This window comes from Kwoniella shandongensis, chromosome 8 (genome assembly GCF_008629635.2).
Source record: "Kwoniella shandongensis chromosome 8, complete sequence".
Taxonomy (NCBI): domain Eukaryota; kingdom Fungi; phylum Basidiomycota; class Tremellomycetes; order Tremellales; family Cryptococcaceae; genus Kwoniella; species Kwoniella shandongensis.
The window spans coordinates 916,230-935,963 of NC_089294.1; the positions used below are offsets into that span (position 1 = coordinate 916,230).

Sequence of the window (19,734 nt, forward strand, 5' to 3'; positions counted from 1 at the left end):
GGTTTTTTCAGACAGAACAATGCTATGCTAAGAGACCTTATCGGATGCGAAACTATGCTATACGAACGAGGAGAAGAGGACGAGGACGAGGGTTGATCGGCGTTCTAGTTGAAGGAATGGATGTTGAAAGTGGAGAAGCGAGTAATACAAAAGTCGAAACACAAGAAAGAGACCACATTAGCCGCACGCGAGCAACTTCCAATGGAACACTGTACAAAAAGCCACGTCATTGGCATGACACCGTTGAATCGCCCTTGATGCTTATGCACAGACAGACACTCATATGAGTCATGCAACAGCTTGCGCCCATGTGCATGGAGATCTATAGCATGACATGCATGAAACGTGACCAGACTCCGGAACGAATCATAAAAGGAACCTATCGCAAGCTCTCCATCCGGTAGTCACTCTCCCAGATTGGTACACCTCCGTACTCCTATCCCCCTGCCGCTCCAATCCCACTCTCTACCTTCGGTACCATCGCACACTCTGCCTGTTACGTCGCATCTTTCGCTGTAATTGAAGCATACCGTAAAGAAGAGCCTCGGCAGTGGGAGGACTGAACGAGCTGTTAGCCCAGATCGACAACCTGAATATCGTTACCACTCACCATCCGGGAACGTAAATGTCGACGGGGACGATTCGGTCACATCCTCGGACGACAGAGTAAGAGTAGTGGTAGTAACCACCACCGTTGGCACATGAACCCATAGAGATGACCCATCGAGGTTCAGGCATTTGGTCGTACACTAACAGATCGATCGATCATCAACAACCTTCCCACAAACTAGTCCGTCTCACGCTCACCCTTTCTCAAAGCCGGAGCCATCTTGTTGGTCAATGTACCGGCAACGATCATGATATCACTCTGTCGAGGACTCGCTCGGAACACAACACCCAGTCGATCTTGATCATATCGCGCAGCAGCCATGTGCCTAAGGGGACGCATCAGCAACATTCTGTCCGATCACTTCTCCATCACTCACATCATCTCTACAGCGCAACAAGCGAGACCGAAAGTCATCGGCCACATCGATCCTTGTCGAGCCCAGTTGACGACCTTGTCGAGGGTTGACAACACATACTCTGACAATGGAAGAACAATCAGCAACTCGGTCGATCGGCATATCTCGACAGCGGTCCGATCTCATCGGGTGTCCCGTGTTAAGCTCCAGCACTCACCAGCTCCATTCCTAGGCGTCTCCAAGCTCAATTGGTTGCTTCCGGCTTGAGCGATGGCGGTAAGAGGAGTAGTGGTGGAAGGGGATGAATCGGCAGAGTTAAGAGACGATGTGGGAGTGTTCGGTCTGAGAGCGATGGCGGTGTTCGAGATTGGTCGGGCTATGTGTGCGAGTAGGGTAAGCCTTCAACACAACAGGGCGGATTGAGAAGTAGACTGACCGATCGCGAAAGCAGGTCGGAAGGTTGAAGCCGAAGCCTTCGCAAAGGCGCCTGGCAGAGACGTTAGCATGCAAACCATTGCGTTTGATCCTGACAATGCTCACCTGTTCGCAAGCCGGGGAGGAGGGTAGTGGCCATGTTGAGCTATAGTATTACAATGCGGAAGGAGTGGTGAATCGAGAAAGAGAGGTTGATGATGTTGTTACTGGTACGATCTGCTTCGCCGCTTGTAATTGAATATCTATCTCTAAGATGGATCCAATGCGCGAGGAGCCAATGGTAGATGCAACATATAACCCCACCCACCACTGAGCAGGTACTAATCGGATATTATCGGAGTTTGAGTCAATGTGGCACCTTGATTTCTCCACCTTCCTCCACTTGTGCTTTCGTCTCTTGGACTTTTGCTTTTTCTGATTCAATACAAGCATTCGACTTGCTGTAAAAACGTCTGTACGACCGAACTTGACTGCAACACCATACTGGCAGGAAGCGTTTAGACCGAAGATGATACCCCGAACCGCTCTAAGAAGAGTAGCCCGTCCGGGTGCTCCCTTGTCCCAGACCACTTCGATAAGAAGCTTGTCATACGTCTCGGTCAGAGTGAGTGTGTTGCCCATGACACACAGTCTTCCTAGCTGATTGGTGTTCACAGCCGTCGGCCATTGCCCTCGGAAAGCGACCAGCGGCTGCTGTCCCCCTCGCAGGATCTTCCTTTGCATCAGCAAGACAATTTTCCTGGACACCATGGGCGAGCTCTGCCGCGACCACTCCTGTGGCTAATGAGCCAGCGGTGGCCTCTACTTCGACATCTGCGCCCATACACGAGCCCATCCTGTCGGAATCACACCCCGATCTCACTTCCACCACCTCTGTCCCCGTCGAGACACCCCTCCCCGACATCTCATCTACCGTATCTTCCTCCGGAACCTCGTCCATGCTGTCCCCCGCTGATGCCGCTCTCCTGCCTCAACCGCCTGCCAACGCATTCACGCCAAGTCTGGAAGATCTAATCTTAAATTCTGGAAAGCCATTAGAGGAAGTCTTGAACTCGCAGGAAGCAATCCATGCGGTGATGAAGGTCTCAGATCTCAAATTGATGGGTTACGAACATGGAATGTTCAGCATTTCTGGATGGTTCACTGATGCCATCGTCGCTATCCACACCTATGGCGGTTTACCTTGGTGGGCTACAATCGCCTCGATCACCGTTGCTATCCGTCTCGCCCTCGCCCCTCTCCTTATCAAATCGCAAAAACACAACGTCCGTCTTGCCGCTGTGAACCCCCAAATTCAGAGTCTGATGGAGAAGGCTCAAGAGGCTAGAGCTAAGAACGACCTCCACGCGCAAACCGTCGTTGGTCAAGCTATGCGACAATTGATGAAGGAGAACAATGTCAACCCCGCCAGAGCTCTTATCCTCCCTGCTATCCAACTTCCCATCTTCTTCACATTTTTCAGCATTATGAGAGGGTTAACAAACCTTCCCGTGCCACAATTCAAGGAGGGTGGTATCGCATGGTTCACGGATCTCACTATGGCCGACCCATACTACATCCTTCCCCTGACCAGTTTGGTCTTCACGAACCTTGTGTTCAAGGTGAGTTGAGAGTGCTGAACAAATGGCCGTTGCTGACTGCAAGTCTGTAGTACGGTGCCGATGGTGTTGGTGGTGAAGCAAAGGCTGGTTCGCCTCAGCGAATGGCTCACATGCGAAACTTTGTTCAGCTCACGACACTACTCTCACTCCCCGTTGTGGCTTACTTCCCAGCTGTAAGTGCGATAACAGTACGTCGGAGTGATGATGCTGACAACGTGATCTCATAGGCTATCCTGTGTTACTGGACTTTCTCGTCCGGTTTCACACTCCTTCAATCCCTCATCCTTCGACAGCACTTCGTGAAGCGATTGCTTGGTATCCCTATCCCGCCCAAAATCACCCCTCCTCCTGGTACACCGGTCCAGAAAGACCCGTCGTACGCCGACACTTTCCGAGCGATCAGAGGCTGGTGGACAGAGAGCATAGAACGAACACAAACTCAGAATGCGATCAGACAGCAAGAGCTTGCGACTGTGAGAAGGCAGGAGAGGATCGGCGGAGCAGGTGCTCAAGCTCGACCAGGTCAGGGAAGTGCTTTCGTTGAAAGGATAAAGGAGGAGGGAGTTGCGCCTTCGGCTGCTCCGGTTCAACAGGCGTCGTCTACTGTCAGAAGAGCTGCTCCCGTTGCTCCTTCCAGAGTAGTCGATTCGAGACAATCTGAGAAGCAGAGGAGAATAGCTGCGGCTAGAGAGAAGAGGTCGTCGAGGTAGTATTACCATATAGTAGGACATGCATACACATCACCATTTTCTAGGGTTTTCGAAATACCTTGATCTGCCTCCACTTTTTGCCACCTGTCCCCGGAATGTTGCGACTGGAAGCAACGTCATGCTGTCGGCTGTTGTCCATCTCGCATTTCAATGATCATCTTCTCTCTATTAACCCCTTTTTTGCAGTATCACGGTCACACATTGAGCAAGAAATAAATTGCAGACACAATGCTACGCAGAGGCGTAAGCCAAGCACTGTTGGCGGGGCCGAGCAGACAGCTCCTTCGACCACCCGCGTATTCACGAGGGATCGTTAGCGCCCTCCCCTCCCTTCGTCAACAAGAACGTTGTGAGTCTGTTCCTCGTCAGGAAGTATCTCACACTTTGCTTATCAATCTTTCAGTACCTCGCGGACATGTTCGCCCCACTCGTCGTTCCGCTGTTTTTCAAGGGTCAGAACCCACACCTATACCTGATATAGAGGGATTCGTCCCTTCCAGACCGATATACATCCCTCCCGATCCTCAAGGCGTGCTTGGCGATAATCACGCAGCGAGGGATATACTAGGACATGAATCGTTGGTCATTGTCAGACAGCTGGAAATGTTAAATGTTTTTATGGGCGTGAGTATTGGATACAACGTATGAGACGGAGATCGTGCTGATCGATTTTTTGGGCGTAGTTCGAGCAAGCGAATCGGTATGCTATACATACAGCTGACGGACAGCATGTCGGATTGTGAGTTTTCGAAAATCATCTTCGAATCAGCGACAGTGCTGATCTGCCCCGTTAGCCTTGCGGAGGAAGAACAGGGCATATTGTCAACTATATCGAGACAGGCATTGAGAACACATAGACCTTTCAGATCAGTCATCATGGACAGGTACGGAAACCCCGTTCTTTGGGTAAGTGCCGGTATCGCTATCAGTATAACAGAGATAATTGATGCTAACGATTTTATCGGCGTGCAGATCCGCCGACCATTCGCTTTCATCAATTCGCGGATATTCGTCCATTCAACAGAGGGGACCGACGGTACACTGGTAGGAGAGGCGCAGCAGTAAGTGATCGCACTCCATGTCTCCCCAGTTTGTTGCTTATCAAATATCAATCTGCAGACAATGGCACCCCTGGCGAAGACGTTATAACCTTTTCCAAACGTAAGTCTCCGCTGCAACCACTGGCGGTACATTATGCTGACAGCTCCAACAGTCGAAGTGCCGAGACTTTCAAACAGTTTGCAAAGATCGACAGTGGGTTCCTGGCATGGGATTTCTGGCTCAAGGATCGGGATGACAGTGAGTTGCTAGATAATCTACAATTATGTTGTTATACATTCGCTCATCGCATCTGTAGGACTCGTCGCTTCTATCAACCGAAACTTCCGTGGTCTGGGCAGGGAGTTGTTCACAGACACCGGTGAGTGCTTCTTGTATAAAAATCCGTTCTTGCTGTCAGGTTGCTGATCGAACTGTAGGACAATACGTGATCAGATTCGACTCCGCGGGAACGGAGCTGGACTTGGCTCCTGGCTCCAATGTGACGTTGCAAGGGCAAAGCTTGATCTTACCAAGTGGAACCGAGGGCGGCTTAACGTTAGATCAAAGAGCAATGGTGAGTCAGCTCATTAGATCTCAATTGTTTGGCCTTGCTTATTCTTCCCTTGCAGACTCTCGCGACAGCCGTATCAAGTAAGCTGGAATGAAAACACCTCCTAATGATCCAGCTGACAATGATACTTCCCAGTCGACTTTGATTTCTTCTCTCGTCATTCCGGCAGCGGGTGAGTGATCCAAGCTCACAGCTTCGAAATCAACTGACTTAAACACACACAGCGGCATGGGATTCCCCTTCATGATGTGGGGCGGTGGTGGCGGTGGCACGGAGGCCCAAGCAGGATCACGTCCGTCAGACGTGCAACCCACTGACGGTGGTGCAGCAGCGGGAGCGGCTGCTGGGGCCGCTGGTGCAGGCATGACGGAGGACGAACAAATATACGGTCGACAATCTTCGCAGAACGCAGAGAACATTCCGCCTCAGGGATATGATCCTGGCTCGGAGGGATTGGAAGGCTATGAAGAGGAACCGGGATGGGGAGAGGATGAAGTGATGCAAGATCCTTGGTCTCAACAGCAAGGTAGCGATGACGGCGGATGGTTCGGCGGTAGTGGGGGAGGTGGCGGTGGTGGCGGTGATTGGGGTGATTGGGGATCATAAAGGACTGCTATGCCAATCTAATGTTATATACTTGCATGCACCATCTACCTCTCATTATGCTTTTGCTTTCGGCTACGATTCTCATTAGCATAGCGTTCCTCGGCAATTGTAACTGAAGCAAATCAGGCTGACATACCTTGCAATCTTCGTAAACTGTATCTTTGATCAAGATCAACACTCGTCCTTGATCTTCAGGTTTCGAAACCGCATTGTCGTGCTCGTAGCTCGCTCCGATGGCCAACTTGGATCCGTCTGGACTGAAAGCGAGTGCGGAGACGGCGGTAGGGTACTTGGGGTAAAGCTTCATTCGCTTCTTGGCGTTGTGGTCCCAGATTGAGATGAAACCGTCTGATCCACCCGACGCAAAGGTGTTGTGGCTAATCAGGCGAAGGTAAGCACAATGAGAGAACCGTGGTATATCAATGAGCCTTTAGAGGAAGTGCTGCGAGTGGAGGTCTGGAATGATGAACAGGTCAACTCACATAGGGTGGTAAGCCAAAGCGTTGATTGGGTAGACACAATCAACTCCATCGACAGCCTGTCTGTGTGCTCGGAAAGCATACTTTGATCCCTGATCGGCTGGATCAAAGTATTCCACAGCGATACGGCCTTCGATAGATCCTGACGCCCAACCTGGATACCATTCTAGATTAGCCCATTGTCTCGAAGCGCAGACGGGAAAGGATCCTCTAGCACCACTCACCTTTACCATCTGCCATGACAGCAACACTTCTCGTCAAGAATTTCAAGGCACTTTCTCTCTCTTGGGCCGGGGCGATCTGACCGTCTGCAGCTGCGAGTTTACCAACGTCATAGACGAAAACGTGTCGATGGGCCATGGACACGAGCAGTCGAGAGGAGGTGGCGGCATACGAGAGGTTGTAAGCTCGAGAAGGAAGGGGTTGGGAGGATCGTAGTGGTATTTCAGCGTTGCTACAATCGCAAGTACGATTAGTGACAGATCCTCCTTGAAGCCTACGGAAGTGGTGTACTTACGGATCCCAGACTTTGAGGGTCGAATCCCATGAAGTCGAGATGAGAACGTCTGCGATTTGCGGGACAATCAGCACTGCGCAACAAGCTAGCATAGCGCGTCACGTACTGTACTCAGCGCACCACACTATACTGGAGATGGCATCATCGTGCTTTCCCAAAACTCGACATTGTCCAGTCTCAAAGTCCCATCTACGAACGAAGAAACATCATTAGTGAAGCTCCCATGTCAGAAGGGTAGACCGCAACGTACTGTCTTATTCTCTTGTCGAGACCTCCTGAGAAGGCGACGGTTGATGAGTACCCGAAACAAGCTGTGAGGACGGCGGCAGGATGAGAGAAGCTATATCCATCAGGAGAAGGGTCAGAATGTATTCTGTTGCTTCGTGTAGAAACGGATAGACGTACATGGCTGGTGGTTGAGAAGGAGCCACGAGGTTATGTAGTTGTATTGACTATCATGCTACTTGTCAGCCATGCCTTTTGATTCCAGCTTTGTTGAACTCACCCCGTCCCAACTGGAAACAAGTAATCTAGTAGAGTCAGGGGAAAAGCTGAGGGAAGAAACCCCATCTGCTGGCGGTTGTAACGCGAGATCACCTGAAGTTGACAGGTCAGCAGGCAATAGCAGCGCATACAAGAAGGCTATATACTCACCTGTTGACATCTTGTTTGATACGTCAAGTAGTATCAGCAAACAAGTGAGAAGGAAAGAGTGCAATGAGGTTGACGAGCGAGGTTGACCCGAATGGAATGTCCACACCTCGAATTTCAACCTCCACGCGTTTTGATGTTTTGCTTGTTACTCACTCACTTTTGCTTATCCAACCGTCATTTCTGTCCTGTACATTCACTTTCTCTCTCACACCGGTAGCGGTGGTTTTGCTTGATAGATCGAAAAGCCAAGGGAAGCGATATCATGTACGGCTACGAACCTAGAGATAAGTCTGGTCCTATGGACCTCGATCCGCCGACTTACGACACGACAAGGCTTGACGCTTTCAATCTCCCTCTCCAAGACGATGGACCTGCTAGGAAACGTAGGTTGCACAGAATCGACAGGTACACCCTCGAGACTGACACTTTGTGTCCTTTCATAGGCCTACATAGCGAGCTCGAACCTCGTGTACCGTTCCATGCTCAACCGTCACCCGGGTTCGCATCTTATAACCATGCTCAAAATACCGCTCCGCTCTTACTCGCAGCTCTCAATACGCCGAAAAGAGCACCGGCGTACGATCCCTCACAATGGTATAGCGCTGCACCTCGAACTCCAGCAACCTCAAACTTGATGACACAGGAAGTGGAAATGGATAGTCCTGCAAGACAACCACCGACAGCTTCGTCGTCGTCCACACCTATCCCAGCCACCAAGACCACTGAAGCGGCGAGCGAGAGGGCGAACACGGCGGAAGACAAAGAAAATTCTGACGACAAGGAAGTGGAGAAAGATAAGCCGAGGAAGTTTGCAAAAGGGGCAGTGACCAGGACGAATAAGAAACGACAACAAGCGAGGAAAGAGAGAGAGCAGCGAAGTGAAGGCGAGGTGAGTCAAGATCTATTATCGGAGTCCTGGTCAATCGGTGCTCTGCAAACAGTACCACAGAAGCAAGTGTATCACGATAACGCTGACATCTCTGTACGAATAGGATAACGCCGCGCCTGTGAGACATAGCGACTCGGTAGCTGGACCTTCCACCTGGTCAAAGGCAGAACATCACTACAACGTACATATGAACGCGCCAGCTCTTCGACATTCAGAGATCCCAGCTTTACTCTTAGGGTAAGCCGAGTATTCATCATGTCTTGATATGATTGGTAGCTTACCACTTTGATTGGCAGATATTTGCAATTCTTCGTGAATACGTCGATTGTCGTGTTTTGTGTCTATCTTGCCGTTCTGTTCGTCTTGACTGTACGAAGAGATGTCAAGGACAAAATGCAGGAATATTCTGTCGGTGAGTGAGGCCTTCTGACCTGTGCCATTGGTCTTGCTGACCGCGCTGTGAAGAGATTCTGCAAGAAATTGCAGAATGTACCAATCTGTATTTGACAAATCGGTGCGATCCTACGTTTCGGGTACCAGCGATGTAAGTGGCGGATCTCCATGACCGATGCAACGTATGCTGATAGCAGGGATATATATAGGGAAGCCCCATGTAAAGCTTGGGATGCGTGTATGAACCGAGATCCGACAATGGTGGGGCGAATCAATATCATCGCCGAGACTTTTGCAGGGGTCATCAATAGCTTTGTGGAACCCATCAGCTGGAAGACTATGGTACGTTGCATCGTGTTCGCGTTGATGGAATAGATTGCTGATGTCTTAGTGTATAATGTAGAGCTTCACCCTTGTCACTCTTACTTTCCTCATCGCTCTCACCAACTCTGCTTTGTTCAACCTCCGAGCTAGAGCGAGTCATCATGAGCCTATAACCCCGCCCACACCGCAGGGATACTGGCCTCCGCATGGACAGTTCATGCCCCAACTACCACCTCATATCCCGCAAGGACACATGTTGGCTCATGATCAGATGCCGAGTGGAGATGGGTCAAAACAGATTGGTTGGACAGGAGAGCAGGAGCAGAAGAAGGGTTGGTGGTAATGACGATGTTTTGCATATGTGATTTGGATCTGTTGATTGTCTGTATGCATCTACGTGTTTTGGTCTTGTGGTCGTCCTGCATCATGCAAGTCTGTTTGTGACTTGCATTGTTGACATGCTCAACTCGACCCCTTCATCACCGGTTATGTATAATGTTGATGTTTCTAGGCACGCACGCATACATCCTCCCCGCGTGTCACGGATCAAAGCGACGGCGACTAGCAACAGACGTCAGTGCTATCATTACATTCATTCGTGACCTCGCATCTATCTCGTAACATCAATAACAACACCTCATATCCTTTGTTCACAGCATCCCAATCATATCGATCTCCAGTTCTACATAGCTCTCTACCAGCACATTATCGTCATCGCGTTAGGGCCGATCAATTGATACAACGAGACACGATGTCGCGCTTGACTAAACGTCATCCCGACTTGCTCGTGAGTGGTCGCTCATCCTTTCCTTCCTCGTTGAACGCCTTGCATCAGCATCGTCCCACCGCTCTGTGTCTATTCGATAACTCCAAGTAGCCGGACAACAAGCTGATCGCTCACCACCTGTGTAGAGCTGCAACTTCAATCAGGACTTCTCGTGCATAGCAGTAGGACACAAGAAGGGTTATACGATTCTGAACTGCGACCCATTCGGCAAGGTCCATTCCAAGAGTGAGTGTGTAGCTATCCAATCAGCTCGAACCTATAAGGCAGAAGCATCTCCCTCAGAGTTCCGAAATGGATGTTGCTGCTAACGTTGCTGTTCAATTCAGATGATCAAGGCGCAACGGGCATCGTGGAGATGCTGTTCTGTACTTCGCTGGTCGCGCTTGTTGGAGCAGCCGACACACAACCGTCAAACAGTCCCAGAAAACTACAAATTGTCAACACAAAGGTGAGCAATCGTCATCGTCATTCCCTAAAAAGTTCTGCTAGTATGCATGATCGCTGACTTTGGCGGCTCCGCGGTCCCAGCGCCAATCCACCATCTGCGAGCTCATTTTCCCTACCTCTGTCTTGGCGGTCAAGATGAACCGGAAGCGACTGATTGTGGTCCTTGAGTCGGAGATTTACATCTATGATATCTCGACTATGAAGCTGTTACATACTATAGAGACTGGTCCCAATCCGAATGGTGAGTCTCTTACAGTTTGTTCTGACATATGGCAGCTGATTCTTTGTGTCCGAATTAGCCGTCTGCGCCCTATCATCTTCCTCTGAGCACTCATATCTCGCCTATCCCTCACCTGCTCCCTCCGCCTCTTCCACGCCTCTGTCTACCACTGCTGTGCCTGCGCCTCCTCCTGCACCTACGACAGGCGACGTGCTCCTCTTCGATACCATCTCGCTCTCCGCTCTCAATGTTATCCAAGCGCACAAAACACCCATCGCAGCTTTGGCCCTCAATTCCACCGGGACGATGCTGGCTACCGCTTCCGATAAGGGCACGGTTGTGCGAGTGTTCAGTGTACCTGATGCGAAGAAGTTATGGCAATTCAGAAGAGGAACGCAGAGCGCTCGGATCTTTAGTATAAACTTCAACTTGATGAGCTCCCTTCTTGCCGTCTCCTCAGATTCAAGCACAATACACATCTATCGACTTGCCAATTCCCCCAAATCCAAACAAAGTTCTGCAGGAGCGACGATCGAAGGGATACCTGAAGGTTCTGCTCCCTCTTTCGCAGAAGGAGCGAGAAGTCCTACACCCTCCGAAGCACCTTCGACAAGCTCACCGCCGCTATCAGCAGCCAAGTTGGCCGAATCACAATCTGCCACCTCGTCTCTCAGAAGACGGTCCTACCATATTGGCAAATCGTTTGTGGGCGGTGTTGGTGGCTATTTGCCAAGAAGCGTGTCGGAGATGTGGGAGCCGCAGAGGGATTTCGCATTCATCAAACTGAGAGGGAATCACGGTGGAAGGACAGTCGTAGCAATGAGCGGGTAAGTTCGATCTAAACTGAGCGGGCTAGCCTTGAGACTGATCGTCTGGTGACTTTGCAGAACTGTACCCCAGGTTATGGTGATTAGCGCAGAAGGGCTGTTCCAGGCTTACAATATCGACTTGGAGAATGGAGGAGAGTGTTCTTTGATGAAAGAATTCTCGTGAGTACACCGTTATTATTAGCACAAGTCGAGGCTGACAAGCTCCGACCAGACTACTTGGCAGTGACGACTCGAGTGGTGGTGGAACATTGAACGGTGTGTAACAAGAGCAGTTGTTTCTGGATTGTTTGTACTCCTATGCACAAGTATACATCTCACCGATACTACAACACTTTGCTCACTCGCGAAACTAATGCAAGAACCCTCTGATTGCTCCGCCAACATTCTGCACATCCAACAAGAAGGTATCATGACCCCAAACGCCGCCGAGCTCGTAATATGTGACGTTGGCGTTTCCTGCCAATTTCAATGCGTCTGCCAATTCCCTCTGTTGTTCCACAGGGAAGAGCACATCGGATTGTACGCCCAATACTAATGCTGGCATGTCCTTGAGACGTTGTAGACCTTGAGCAAGTTCGGCCAGATGAGGTGATTTCGAAGTGGGTATGAATCGTTCGAGTTTCTTCTTCGTCGCTTTTTCGGCAGTCGACTTTGCTTCAACATTTTCCCGTTCGGTGGTAAGATCATCAACGGGTCGAGGGGAACAGCATGAGATGGAAGGAGGATCGGTGGGGTATGGGAAAGGTGGAAGGTCAGGGTAAGCGGTTTCGTATCGTTTTGCGAGAGAGGTGAGTGCCGGAGCTGTCATGTCGAATAGGTCCATAGCTTTGGATAGGTAGATCATGGAATTGGCGTCGTACGTAAGACAGAATCGCTCGCCCTATTCGTAACACGACAGGTCAATTGGAATCTCTCTTTGACGTGCACTGAGCACTTTCACAACTGACCTGATGATCAAGATACGTCTCGATGAGGAAATCGGGACTAAGACGAGGTACACCCGGGTTTCCAGCTTCGTCAAGTTGAGCCTCTTGCTCCGAGATCATCTGACGACCGAATCGCTGTTCCCACTCCGGTCCAGAACGGTAGGTGATTGTGGCGATTTCTGTAACGAGACGCACGAAATCAGTGATCTTATTTTGTTTCTCAAATACCAATGGTGGGACCATACTCACGCCTGGCAAGTTTCATACCGTTGTGAGGGGGTACTCCGTCGTAGTAGAACCCTCTGTTCCAATTTGGGTCCGCCATGAGTACTGCAACGAGCTCAACCGTCAGCTACTGCTGTATCTGGGGAGTATGTGCACACTCACCACTTCTTTGAGCATATCTCATACCGACCCCGTTGAGTCCACTTCTACCACTAGCTGATATACTCGCTACTCGTCCAACTCTTTCCGGAGCGAGATATGCCAGACTGAGACTCTGCATTCCTCCCATACTTGCTCCTACGCTCGCGTAAAGTTTCTCAATACCCAGATGATCCAACAGATCCAATTGACCTCGTGTCATATCGTGTATACCGAGTAATGGGAACCTGGTAGCCCATCTCGTCTCGCCATCTCCTGGTGGATAAGGACTACTTGGTCCAGTGGAACCGAAACATCCTCCTAGGACATTGGTGCAGATCACATAGAATTTATCCGTATCGATCGATTTTCCGGGTCCGACAAAATCTTCCCACCATCCAGGTTTGGAAGAAGTAGAAGATGACACGTCGTTTCCGGCAGATGCGACGTGTGATGATGCTGATAGACCGGTATGAAGTAAGATGGCGTTGGATCGATCAGAATTGAGCGTTCCCCATGTCTCGTAAGCTATCTGAAAGGTAGGAAGCGGTTGAGGAGAGTAGAGCAAAGGCAAAGCTCTCGTAGAGTGGAAATGAAGTGTGGCGGGGGGAGGCTAGTCCAAGAAGAGAACAATCAATACGGCGAATTAGGAGGTGACACGAAAGATGACTAAACAACTCACGACGTAACAAGCTTCTGCTTCTTCTTTGCCGTCTTTCACCGGCGGTCTACCTTCCAACCTCTCTTCATCCTTTCTGATCTCCTCATCACGTCTCCTGATCTCCTCCACCTCCCGTTCCTTCCTAGTCAGTTCCTTCTCTTTACCTTTCCCACCGCCATCCCACAACCTCGCAGACGGAGCGGGCTGCGGCTGACTCTGCAGTCCAAATCCACCAGGACTGAAAGCGGGCTTACGTCTCGGCGGTAATTGCGGTGATAGTGGTGGTGTGAATGAGGGCGTGTATGTTGATGGACCAGGCGAAGAAGGCGGGTGATACGCGGCAAGATGTGGTTTGGGTGGTTTCCAACTGGGTAGAGAAGTAGGAGGTTTAGAAGAAGGCAGTTGTAATGACCGGGGCAGAGTCGCTCTTGGTGGCATTTTTAATCGATGATCTTCAGCTCTGTAGTGGTGCTATGTTGTCGAGAGAGACAAGACGAAGAAGAACCGGGATGCATCCCCCTTTGCTAATCAACAATTCCATGCATTCACCGTGGTCTTACCTCTACTTGCGTTTGCTTCTGGAATTCAAAGATATTTCGGAATAAATGGACGTCATATCTCGAGCACGCCATCGGGGTCATTGGCGGACATCACCGCTGTTACTCGCACTCGCACCGTAAATGCAAAGACGATACATTCCACACATTCTACCAAGTCAAAAAAGGTCATTCATTTACAACTCCCCTTCTCGTCTACTCCTGCATCCTTCTAAAGGTCTCTCCGATCTCGTTGTACAAGGCGTCATACTTGCCCTTGATGTCCTCCTCACTTTGGGTGTTGGGTGACTCGAACTTCATCTGAGAGAGCTTGTACATGATGTCGGCAGCACCGTCTCGGATCTACAGAATCCAAGTCAGCTGGATCGTTTCAAGCTACGTGAGTGAGGACTCACCTTGGCAAAGGTCATGTCACTGGTTTCGACAGCCCGTTGAGAGTTGTCGTAGAACGCAACAAAGTTTCGCAACATTCCAGAGGTCTTGTAGAAGGGACAGTATCGGTCGTATTCGGAGATACCGTTTTGTTGAAGGAAATCGTCCTATGAATCGAATGTCAGGCAAGCCCTTGTTACCAGGTTACAAAACTCTCACCTTCAACATTCTTGCAACCTCGAGAGTGATCTTGTCGCTCTCACCCAAAGCACTCTTTCCGACAAGTTGAACGATCTCCGCCAAATCTTGCTCCTTCTGCAAGATCTCCTTGGTCCTTGTTCGGAGGTCAATGAAACCAGGGTTGTTGGACTCGTAGTGGGGATCGAGGATCTTGAGGTACTTGGAGTACGAGACGTTCCAGTCGACCGAAGGGAAATGTTTTCGTTGAGCCAATGTCTTGGACAAACCCCAGAAGACCTGCACGATACCGAGGGTAGCACTGGTAACGGGATCGGAGAAATCACCACCGGGAGGAGAGACAGCGCCGACGATGGAGACAGTACCCTGTCGATCAGGAGCACCCAAACAGGTGACTTTACCAGCTCGCTCATAGAAACTGGCCAATTTGGCACCGAGATAAGCGGGGTAACCAGAGTCGGCAGGCATTTCGGCAAGACGACCAGAGATTTCTCGCAAAGCCTCGGCCCATCGTGAGGTGGAATCGGCCATCATGGAGACGTTTTGTCCTTGGTCTCGGAAATACTCGGACAGAGTGATACCAGTGTAGATAGAAGCCTCACGAGCAGCGACAGGCATGTTGGAGGTGTTGGCGACCAAGGCGGTACGCTTCATGATAGGCTCTTCTCGGCCGTCTCGCTCCAAAGTAAGCTCAGGGAACTGGAGCAGAGTCAGCGTGAAATCCAGAGCAGAAATCTAACAGTCACTCACGTCCGCCAACACTTCAGCCATTTCTGTTTGCAACGATATCAGCAGGAGAACGCGCAGTGAAGCTCGTATCCGGCTCACCGTTACCACGTTCACCACAACCGACATAGATGATGATATCCGAGTTGGAGAATTTGGACAAGGCTTGACTCTGCAAAAGCCAATCAGCTTTCATCCCGCTCGGACCATAAGCAACAACATACAATAACGGTTTTACCACTATAATCGCAGTAACTTGTCAGCGAGGTCAATTGCAAAGGAAGAGACGCCTGCTCACCATCCGAAAGCTCCGGGAATGGCGGTTGTACCACCTTGAACACAAGGGAACAGGGCGTCCAAGACTCGCTGACCGGTGAAAAGAGGATATGTAGCAGTCTCTTTCTGAGCGACAGGTCTGGGAGCTCGCACAGGCCAAAGCTGCATCATAGTGTGTTGAGTGGTCTTGCCTTGGAACTCGGTCTCAAGAACGACGTCCTACGGATGAGAAGTCAGCTGGCACGCTTTGCTCGCCGTCAAGCCCTGATCTAGGGCATACCTCGACGGTATAGCTGCCCTTCTCTGCGATACGGGTGACGGTACCCATAGCACGGGGAGGAAGCATGATCTTGTGGTTGTCGACCAAAGAGTTCTCGTAAACGCTACCGAAGATGTCACCTCCCGAGATGTGGTCGCCGACACGGAACTTTGCGGGGTTAAAGTCCCACTTGATTTCTCTGCTAAGAGACTCGGTGTTGATACCACCTATATCACCGGATCCAGGTTAGTTATGCCCAGTGGATAAGGATTGTCAAACTCACGGGGAATGTAAATGCTTTGTGACTTCTCTTGAATAGATTTGAGTGGTCGTTGAATACCACTATACGGCATGTCAACTACTGCTCTAGCCTCACATCACAATATCAGAACATACTCGAAGATGTTGGTCATCAAACCTGTAGTTCAGGTTAGTCAAGTTGCGCATCGTTCAGTTCATGAATTCTGCTCACCAGGTCCCAACTCGACGGACAAAGGCTTTCCAGTCCTCAAGACAGGGTCACCGATAGTGACACCTGAAGTCTCCTCGTACACTTGGATGGTAGCACGGTCCGCTTCGATACGGATGACCTCTGGGGGACGGCAAAAGGCCAGGTCAGTCATACAGTAACGGAAAAGCGGCTTGCCAAGCAAGACTCACCTCCAACCAACTCATCGTGACCGACTCGAACAAGCTCGTACATCGCACAACCTCGCATGTTCTCACCAATAACGACGGGACCGGACACCCTACATCGGTTGAAGAGTAAGCTTGTGCGTATATACAACGGTACTGTGCGAGCTTACGAAAAAACGGATCCGAACATCCCCTCTCGCTCTTCATCTCGGACCTAGACAAAGGAGGTGTTGAGTATCAGAAAAGCACTGTACGTTAAGAAGTATAGGACGTTCGACCAGCGTGTTGAGCTGAGATGTATGGGGTGACATACCTTGGGAAGATCCCGCTTTGCTCTGTCCATAGCACCCGCCTGATTTCAATCATGGATGTCAGCTGTGACCATGATACGTCATGATCGGGCTGGAAACGACTCACCATGATGATTATCTATATTCTGTGGTGTTGCGCCGTTATACGCTTGAGATGACTGCTTTGACACTTCCTCTTTGCAGCTCTCACGGCTGTTGACGATGCAAATGAGAAAGGGATGGATCAGAATGCAAGAACGAGAAGTGGTCGATGTGTCGTTGTAAGATGTCGATAGAGGAGAGGTGCGTTGCTGGATGAGTGAGGGTCCGGCGAGGTGCGGGTCCGTCATTGATAATGATGATTCCTGCTTGTGTCATTTCAATCACACGTCAGTTTCCTTGGACAGTAAGTCGGACGTTGCCGAATGTTGATTGATTCACGTGGCTCTCTAGCCCCCGGGTTTAGATAACCCGACATATTTGTGCTACCAGCTACTTAAACGAATGACTATGCACGACCTATTTTCGTCTTCGTCCTCCCCTTACTTGTCGAAAACGATTTAAGCATAACACAATGACAGCAAGATTCCCAGCCAGAGCACACGCAGCAAAGCTCATTAGCGAGCTGGTGAAGCTAATCCCAGAGTCCGATCGAGGCAAGGTAAATCCTTATCTCTTCCTGACGATTACAACGTCAGAGTCTGACACATGATCTTTGTAGACACATGCTATCTTCCTTCAAGGGTCGCCCTCGCTCTGCAGGGATGATACCGATCGAGAGCTGCCCTTCTGTGCGTCTTCCTCCGCATATTCGTGACCCGCGTGACTGACTGATGTCGTTCGTAATCGCAGACCAAGAAGCGAATTTCAACTATCTGACCGGTGTCATTCACGCATCTAGCTCTGTGGCGATCTCCTTTTCCCTGTCTACCGATGGTTCCCCTTCCAATATCAAACATCAATTGTTCATCCCTCCTGCCGATCCTGCAGAGACTATGTGGTCCGTCCCGCCTCCAACGTTGACTGAAGCCGAGGCGAAATACGATTCCGACAAGATCAATTACACTTCGTCGCTCCCTGCTTTCCTGGAATCCGCAACCAAGTCATCTAGCGGCTCCGTGGTCCTGCACACACTTCCGAATACTTTGGAATATCCTGCTCTGCCCGAGGCTGTGTCCCAAGCGGGATCATTCGATCGAACAACGGAATATCTGTTCGAAGCTTTGCACATCGCTCGTCTGACGAAGACGGAGGAGGAGATTGCTTTGATCAGAGAAGCCAACCGAATATCCTCTGGAGCTCATGAGGTCGTGATGCGAGAATTGGGGAGCTTTGCGCGTGAGCGGGAGGGTGGAGATCTCAAGAGACCGGAAAGGACTGGCAAGGAGGGTTTGAAGCAGTGGGAGATCGAATCCGAGGATGATGCCGAAGCGGTCTTTGTTGCTGCTTGTAGACGGATGGGGTGAGTCGTAGTCGTTGATTCACAAGCAAATCAGATACTGACAAATCACAAAGGGCCAACCAGGCATACCTTCCTATCGTCGCGAGTGGATCAAGGGCCAGCACCCTTCATTATGTGTAAGCTTTCACCTTTCCGTTCATGCCAATCCGCATAGCTAATCTATCTCATAGTTGCAATGACCGTCTGTTCCCTTCGACTTCAGTTCCCCGACAACCGAGTGACAAATCTTTCACTCCATCCCCGTTGACTCGAGGCTGTTGTGGCACTCTCGCTCCGCCCCATTCTCACGAGACCGAACCGACAGCCTTCCATGACAAGGCTTTCTTCCCTCAAGTCTTGTTGATTGACGCCGGGTGCGAGTGGCGAGGATATGCCTCGGACATTACCAGGACCATGCCAGTCGGGAATGGAGGCAAGTTTACAAAGGAAGCCGGTGATATCTACGCCCTCGTTTTAAGGATGCAGAAGGTGAGTAGTCTTGACTACCATAGCATAGCAATGGGAGCAGCGATAACTGATCTGGCCTTATCGTATCAGGAATGTGAGGCTTTAGTGAAGCCAGATATCCACTGGGATACACTGCACTTGCACGCACACAAAGTCTTGATCGACGGATTTATCAAGCTGGGCATCTTCAAGGGAGACGCCGAGGATATCCTGCAGAGTGGCGTAACAGCAGGATTCTTCCCTCACGGTCTGGGTGAGTTGATCCTCATTCGCTATTCTAGTCAAAATGCGCTTCGGCTAACACACCACTTGAATAGGCCACTCGCTCGGTCTCGATGTTCACGACTCTCGACAATACCTCAAATCCACACACCTATCTCTTCCTCCTGCTTCCACATCAACTCCCGCCAAGCTATACGCCTATCTCCGAATCCGACAACCACTACAACTGAATATGGTCCTCACCGTCGAACCGGGATGTTATTTCGCACCCCAGCTGCTGGAAGAGCACGGCGTTTGGACTAGTGAATACGTCGTGAAGGACGTGTTGAAGAGGTATGTGAATGTAGGAGGAGTGAGGCTTGAGGATGTGGTGGTTGTTAGAGAGGGTGAGGCGGAAAACTTGACGACAATTGGCAGGGACAGGGATTACGTCGAGGGACTTTGCTCAGGATCGCTCTGATGAGAGATCCACGAGACTCACCTCATACTGCGTAGACAAACAGTAATGCATATATATGGGACATAATTCCTCTTCGGAGGACGATCGTTCGCCTCCACCCCGAGACATTCTCACCGACCAACAGTTCCTTGTCAGCGCTTTGGTATGCTAACCAAATACTCGTTTGCAGCAGCCATGACACGATCAGATGTATGTAATACAAATACTAAGCTGGAGAGGTGTGACGTGTACATCGTCGAAAGATTCATCGTATCTGTGATCACAGTGATGGCGTTTGGCGAGGAATTCACAGCAAGAGCGTAAGGACACAGAGGCGATACTTCGTTTTTTTTTCTTGGTGAAGTGAGCGCGCATTTAGTCGGAAAGGGAGTGTTGGGAAGACAACCCTTCAGTTGAACCAGAGTAAGGTC

At 50.3% G+C, this 19,734-nt stretch overlaps 9 protein-coding genes across 9 annotated transcripts; 5 read left to right on the forward strand and 4 right to left on the reverse strand.

Moving 5' to 3' along the window:
- Positions 1-465: 465 nt before the first annotated feature.
- On the reverse strand, positions 466-1,539 carry CI109_104787 (NADH dehydrogenase [ubiquinone] iron-sulfur protein 7, mitochondrial; the record flags this gene model as incomplete). The annotated part of the gene is made up of 7 exons (XM_065967563.1): positions 466-568; positions 611-749; positions 808-935; positions 987-1,086; positions 1,183-1,341; positions 1,402-1,452; positions 1,506-1,539. The coding sequence occupies 7 exons, from the start codon at positions 1,537-1,539 to the stop codon at positions 466-468; spliced, it is 714 nt and encodes a 237-aa protein (XP_065823635.1).
- A 369-nt stretch (positions 1,540-1,908) lies between these two features.
- CI109_104788 (uncharacterized protein) lies at positions 1,909-3,711 on the forward strand (the record flags this gene model as incomplete). Its single annotated transcript, XM_032007992.1, has 4 exons — positions 1,909-2,004; positions 2,057-3,001; positions 3,052-3,174; positions 3,229-3,711. 4 exons carry the CDS (start codon positions 1,909-1,911, stop codon positions 3,709-3,711), a joined length of 1,647 nt encoding a protein of 548 aa, XP_031857713.1.
- A 228-nt stretch (positions 3,712-3,939) lies between these two features.
- Positions 3,940-5,929, forward strand: CI109_104789 (uncharacterized protein; the record flags this gene model as incomplete). Its single annotated transcript, XM_032007993.1, has 12 exons — positions 3,940-4,060; positions 4,115-4,335; positions 4,395-4,450; positions 4,506-4,617; positions 4,684-4,772; positions 4,831-4,872; positions 4,925-5,010; positions 5,069-5,131; positions 5,190-5,326; positions 5,382-5,403; positions 5,459-5,495; positions 5,548-5,929. The coding sequence occupies 12 exons, from the start codon at positions 3,940-3,942 to the stop codon at positions 5,927-5,929; spliced, it is 1,368 nt and encodes a 455-aa protein (XP_031857714.1).
- Positions 5,930-5,983: 54 nt separating this feature from the next.
- On the reverse strand, positions 5,984-7,589 carry CI109_104790 (uncharacterized protein; the record flags this gene model as incomplete). Its single annotated transcript, XM_032007994.1, has 10 exons — positions 5,984-6,001; positions 6,066-6,306; positions 6,412-6,562; positions 6,633-6,862; positions 6,926-6,974; positions 7,032-7,114; positions 7,176-7,265; positions 7,331-7,377; positions 7,431-7,522; positions 7,580-7,589. 10 exons carry the CDS (start codon positions 7,587-7,589, stop codon positions 5,984-5,986), a joined length of 1,011 nt encoding a protein of 336 aa, XP_031857715.1.
- A 252-nt stretch (positions 7,590-7,841) lies between these two features.
- CI109_104791 (uncharacterized protein) lies at positions 7,842-9,528 on the forward strand (the record flags this gene model as incomplete). Its single annotated transcript, XM_032007995.1, has 7 exons — positions 7,842-7,962; positions 8,023-8,468; positions 8,572-8,705; positions 8,765-8,880; positions 8,934-9,012; positions 9,071-9,203; positions 9,265-9,528. The coding sequence occupies 7 exons, from the start codon at positions 7,842-7,844 to the stop codon at positions 9,526-9,528; spliced, it is 1,293 nt and encodes a 430-aa protein (XP_031857716.1).
- Positions 9,529-9,936: 408 nt separating this feature from the next.
- Positions 9,937-11,632, forward strand: CI109_104792 (uncharacterized protein; the record flags this gene model as incomplete). Its single annotated transcript, XM_032007996.2, has 6 exons — positions 9,937-9,972; positions 10,098-10,197; positions 10,299-10,420; positions 10,501-10,660; positions 10,719-11,466; positions 11,527-11,632. 6 exons carry the CDS (start codon positions 9,937-9,939, stop codon positions 11,630-11,632), a joined length of 1,272 nt encoding a protein of 423 aa, XP_031857717.2.
- Positions 11,633-11,818: 186 nt separating this feature from the next.
- Positions 11,819-13,857, reverse strand: CI109_104793 (homoserine O-acetyltransferase; the record flags this gene model as incomplete). Its single annotated transcript, XM_032007997.1, has 5 exons — positions 11,819-12,349; positions 12,417-12,574; positions 12,645-12,725; positions 12,783-13,371; positions 13,441-13,857. The coding sequence occupies 5 exons, from the start codon at positions 13,855-13,857 to the stop codon at positions 11,819-11,821; spliced, it is 1,776 nt and encodes a 591-aa protein (XP_031857718.1).
- A 314-nt stretch (positions 13,858-14,171) lies between these two features.
- CI109_104794 (V-type proton ATPase catalytic subunit A) lies at positions 14,172-16,786 on the reverse strand (the record flags this gene model as incomplete). Its single annotated transcript, XM_032007998.2, has 14 exons — positions 14,172-14,318; positions 14,372-14,515; positions 14,568-15,245; positions 15,297-15,319; positions 15,375-15,444; positions 15,497-15,512; positions 15,571-15,767; positions 15,829-16,034; positions 16,091-16,149; positions 16,204-16,225; positions 16,280-16,399; positions 16,468-16,556; positions 16,614-16,657; positions 16,757-16,786. The coding sequence occupies 14 exons, from the start codon at positions 16,784-16,786 to the stop codon at positions 14,172-14,174; spliced, it is 1,845 nt and encodes a 614-aa protein (XP_031857719.2).
- A 521-nt stretch (positions 16,787-17,307) lies between these two features.
- CI109_104795 (uncharacterized protein) lies at positions 17,308-19,324 on the forward strand (the record flags this gene model as incomplete). The annotated part of the gene is made up of 7 exons (XM_032007999.1): positions 17,308-17,394; positions 17,455-17,524; positions 17,586-18,195; positions 18,249-18,311; positions 18,366-18,663; positions 18,733-18,895; positions 18,960-19,324. 7 exons carry the CDS (start codon positions 17,308-17,310, stop codon positions 19,322-19,324), a joined length of 1,656 nt encoding a protein of 551 aa, XP_031857720.1.
- Between the last annotated feature and the right edge of the window lie 410 nt (positions 19,325-19,734).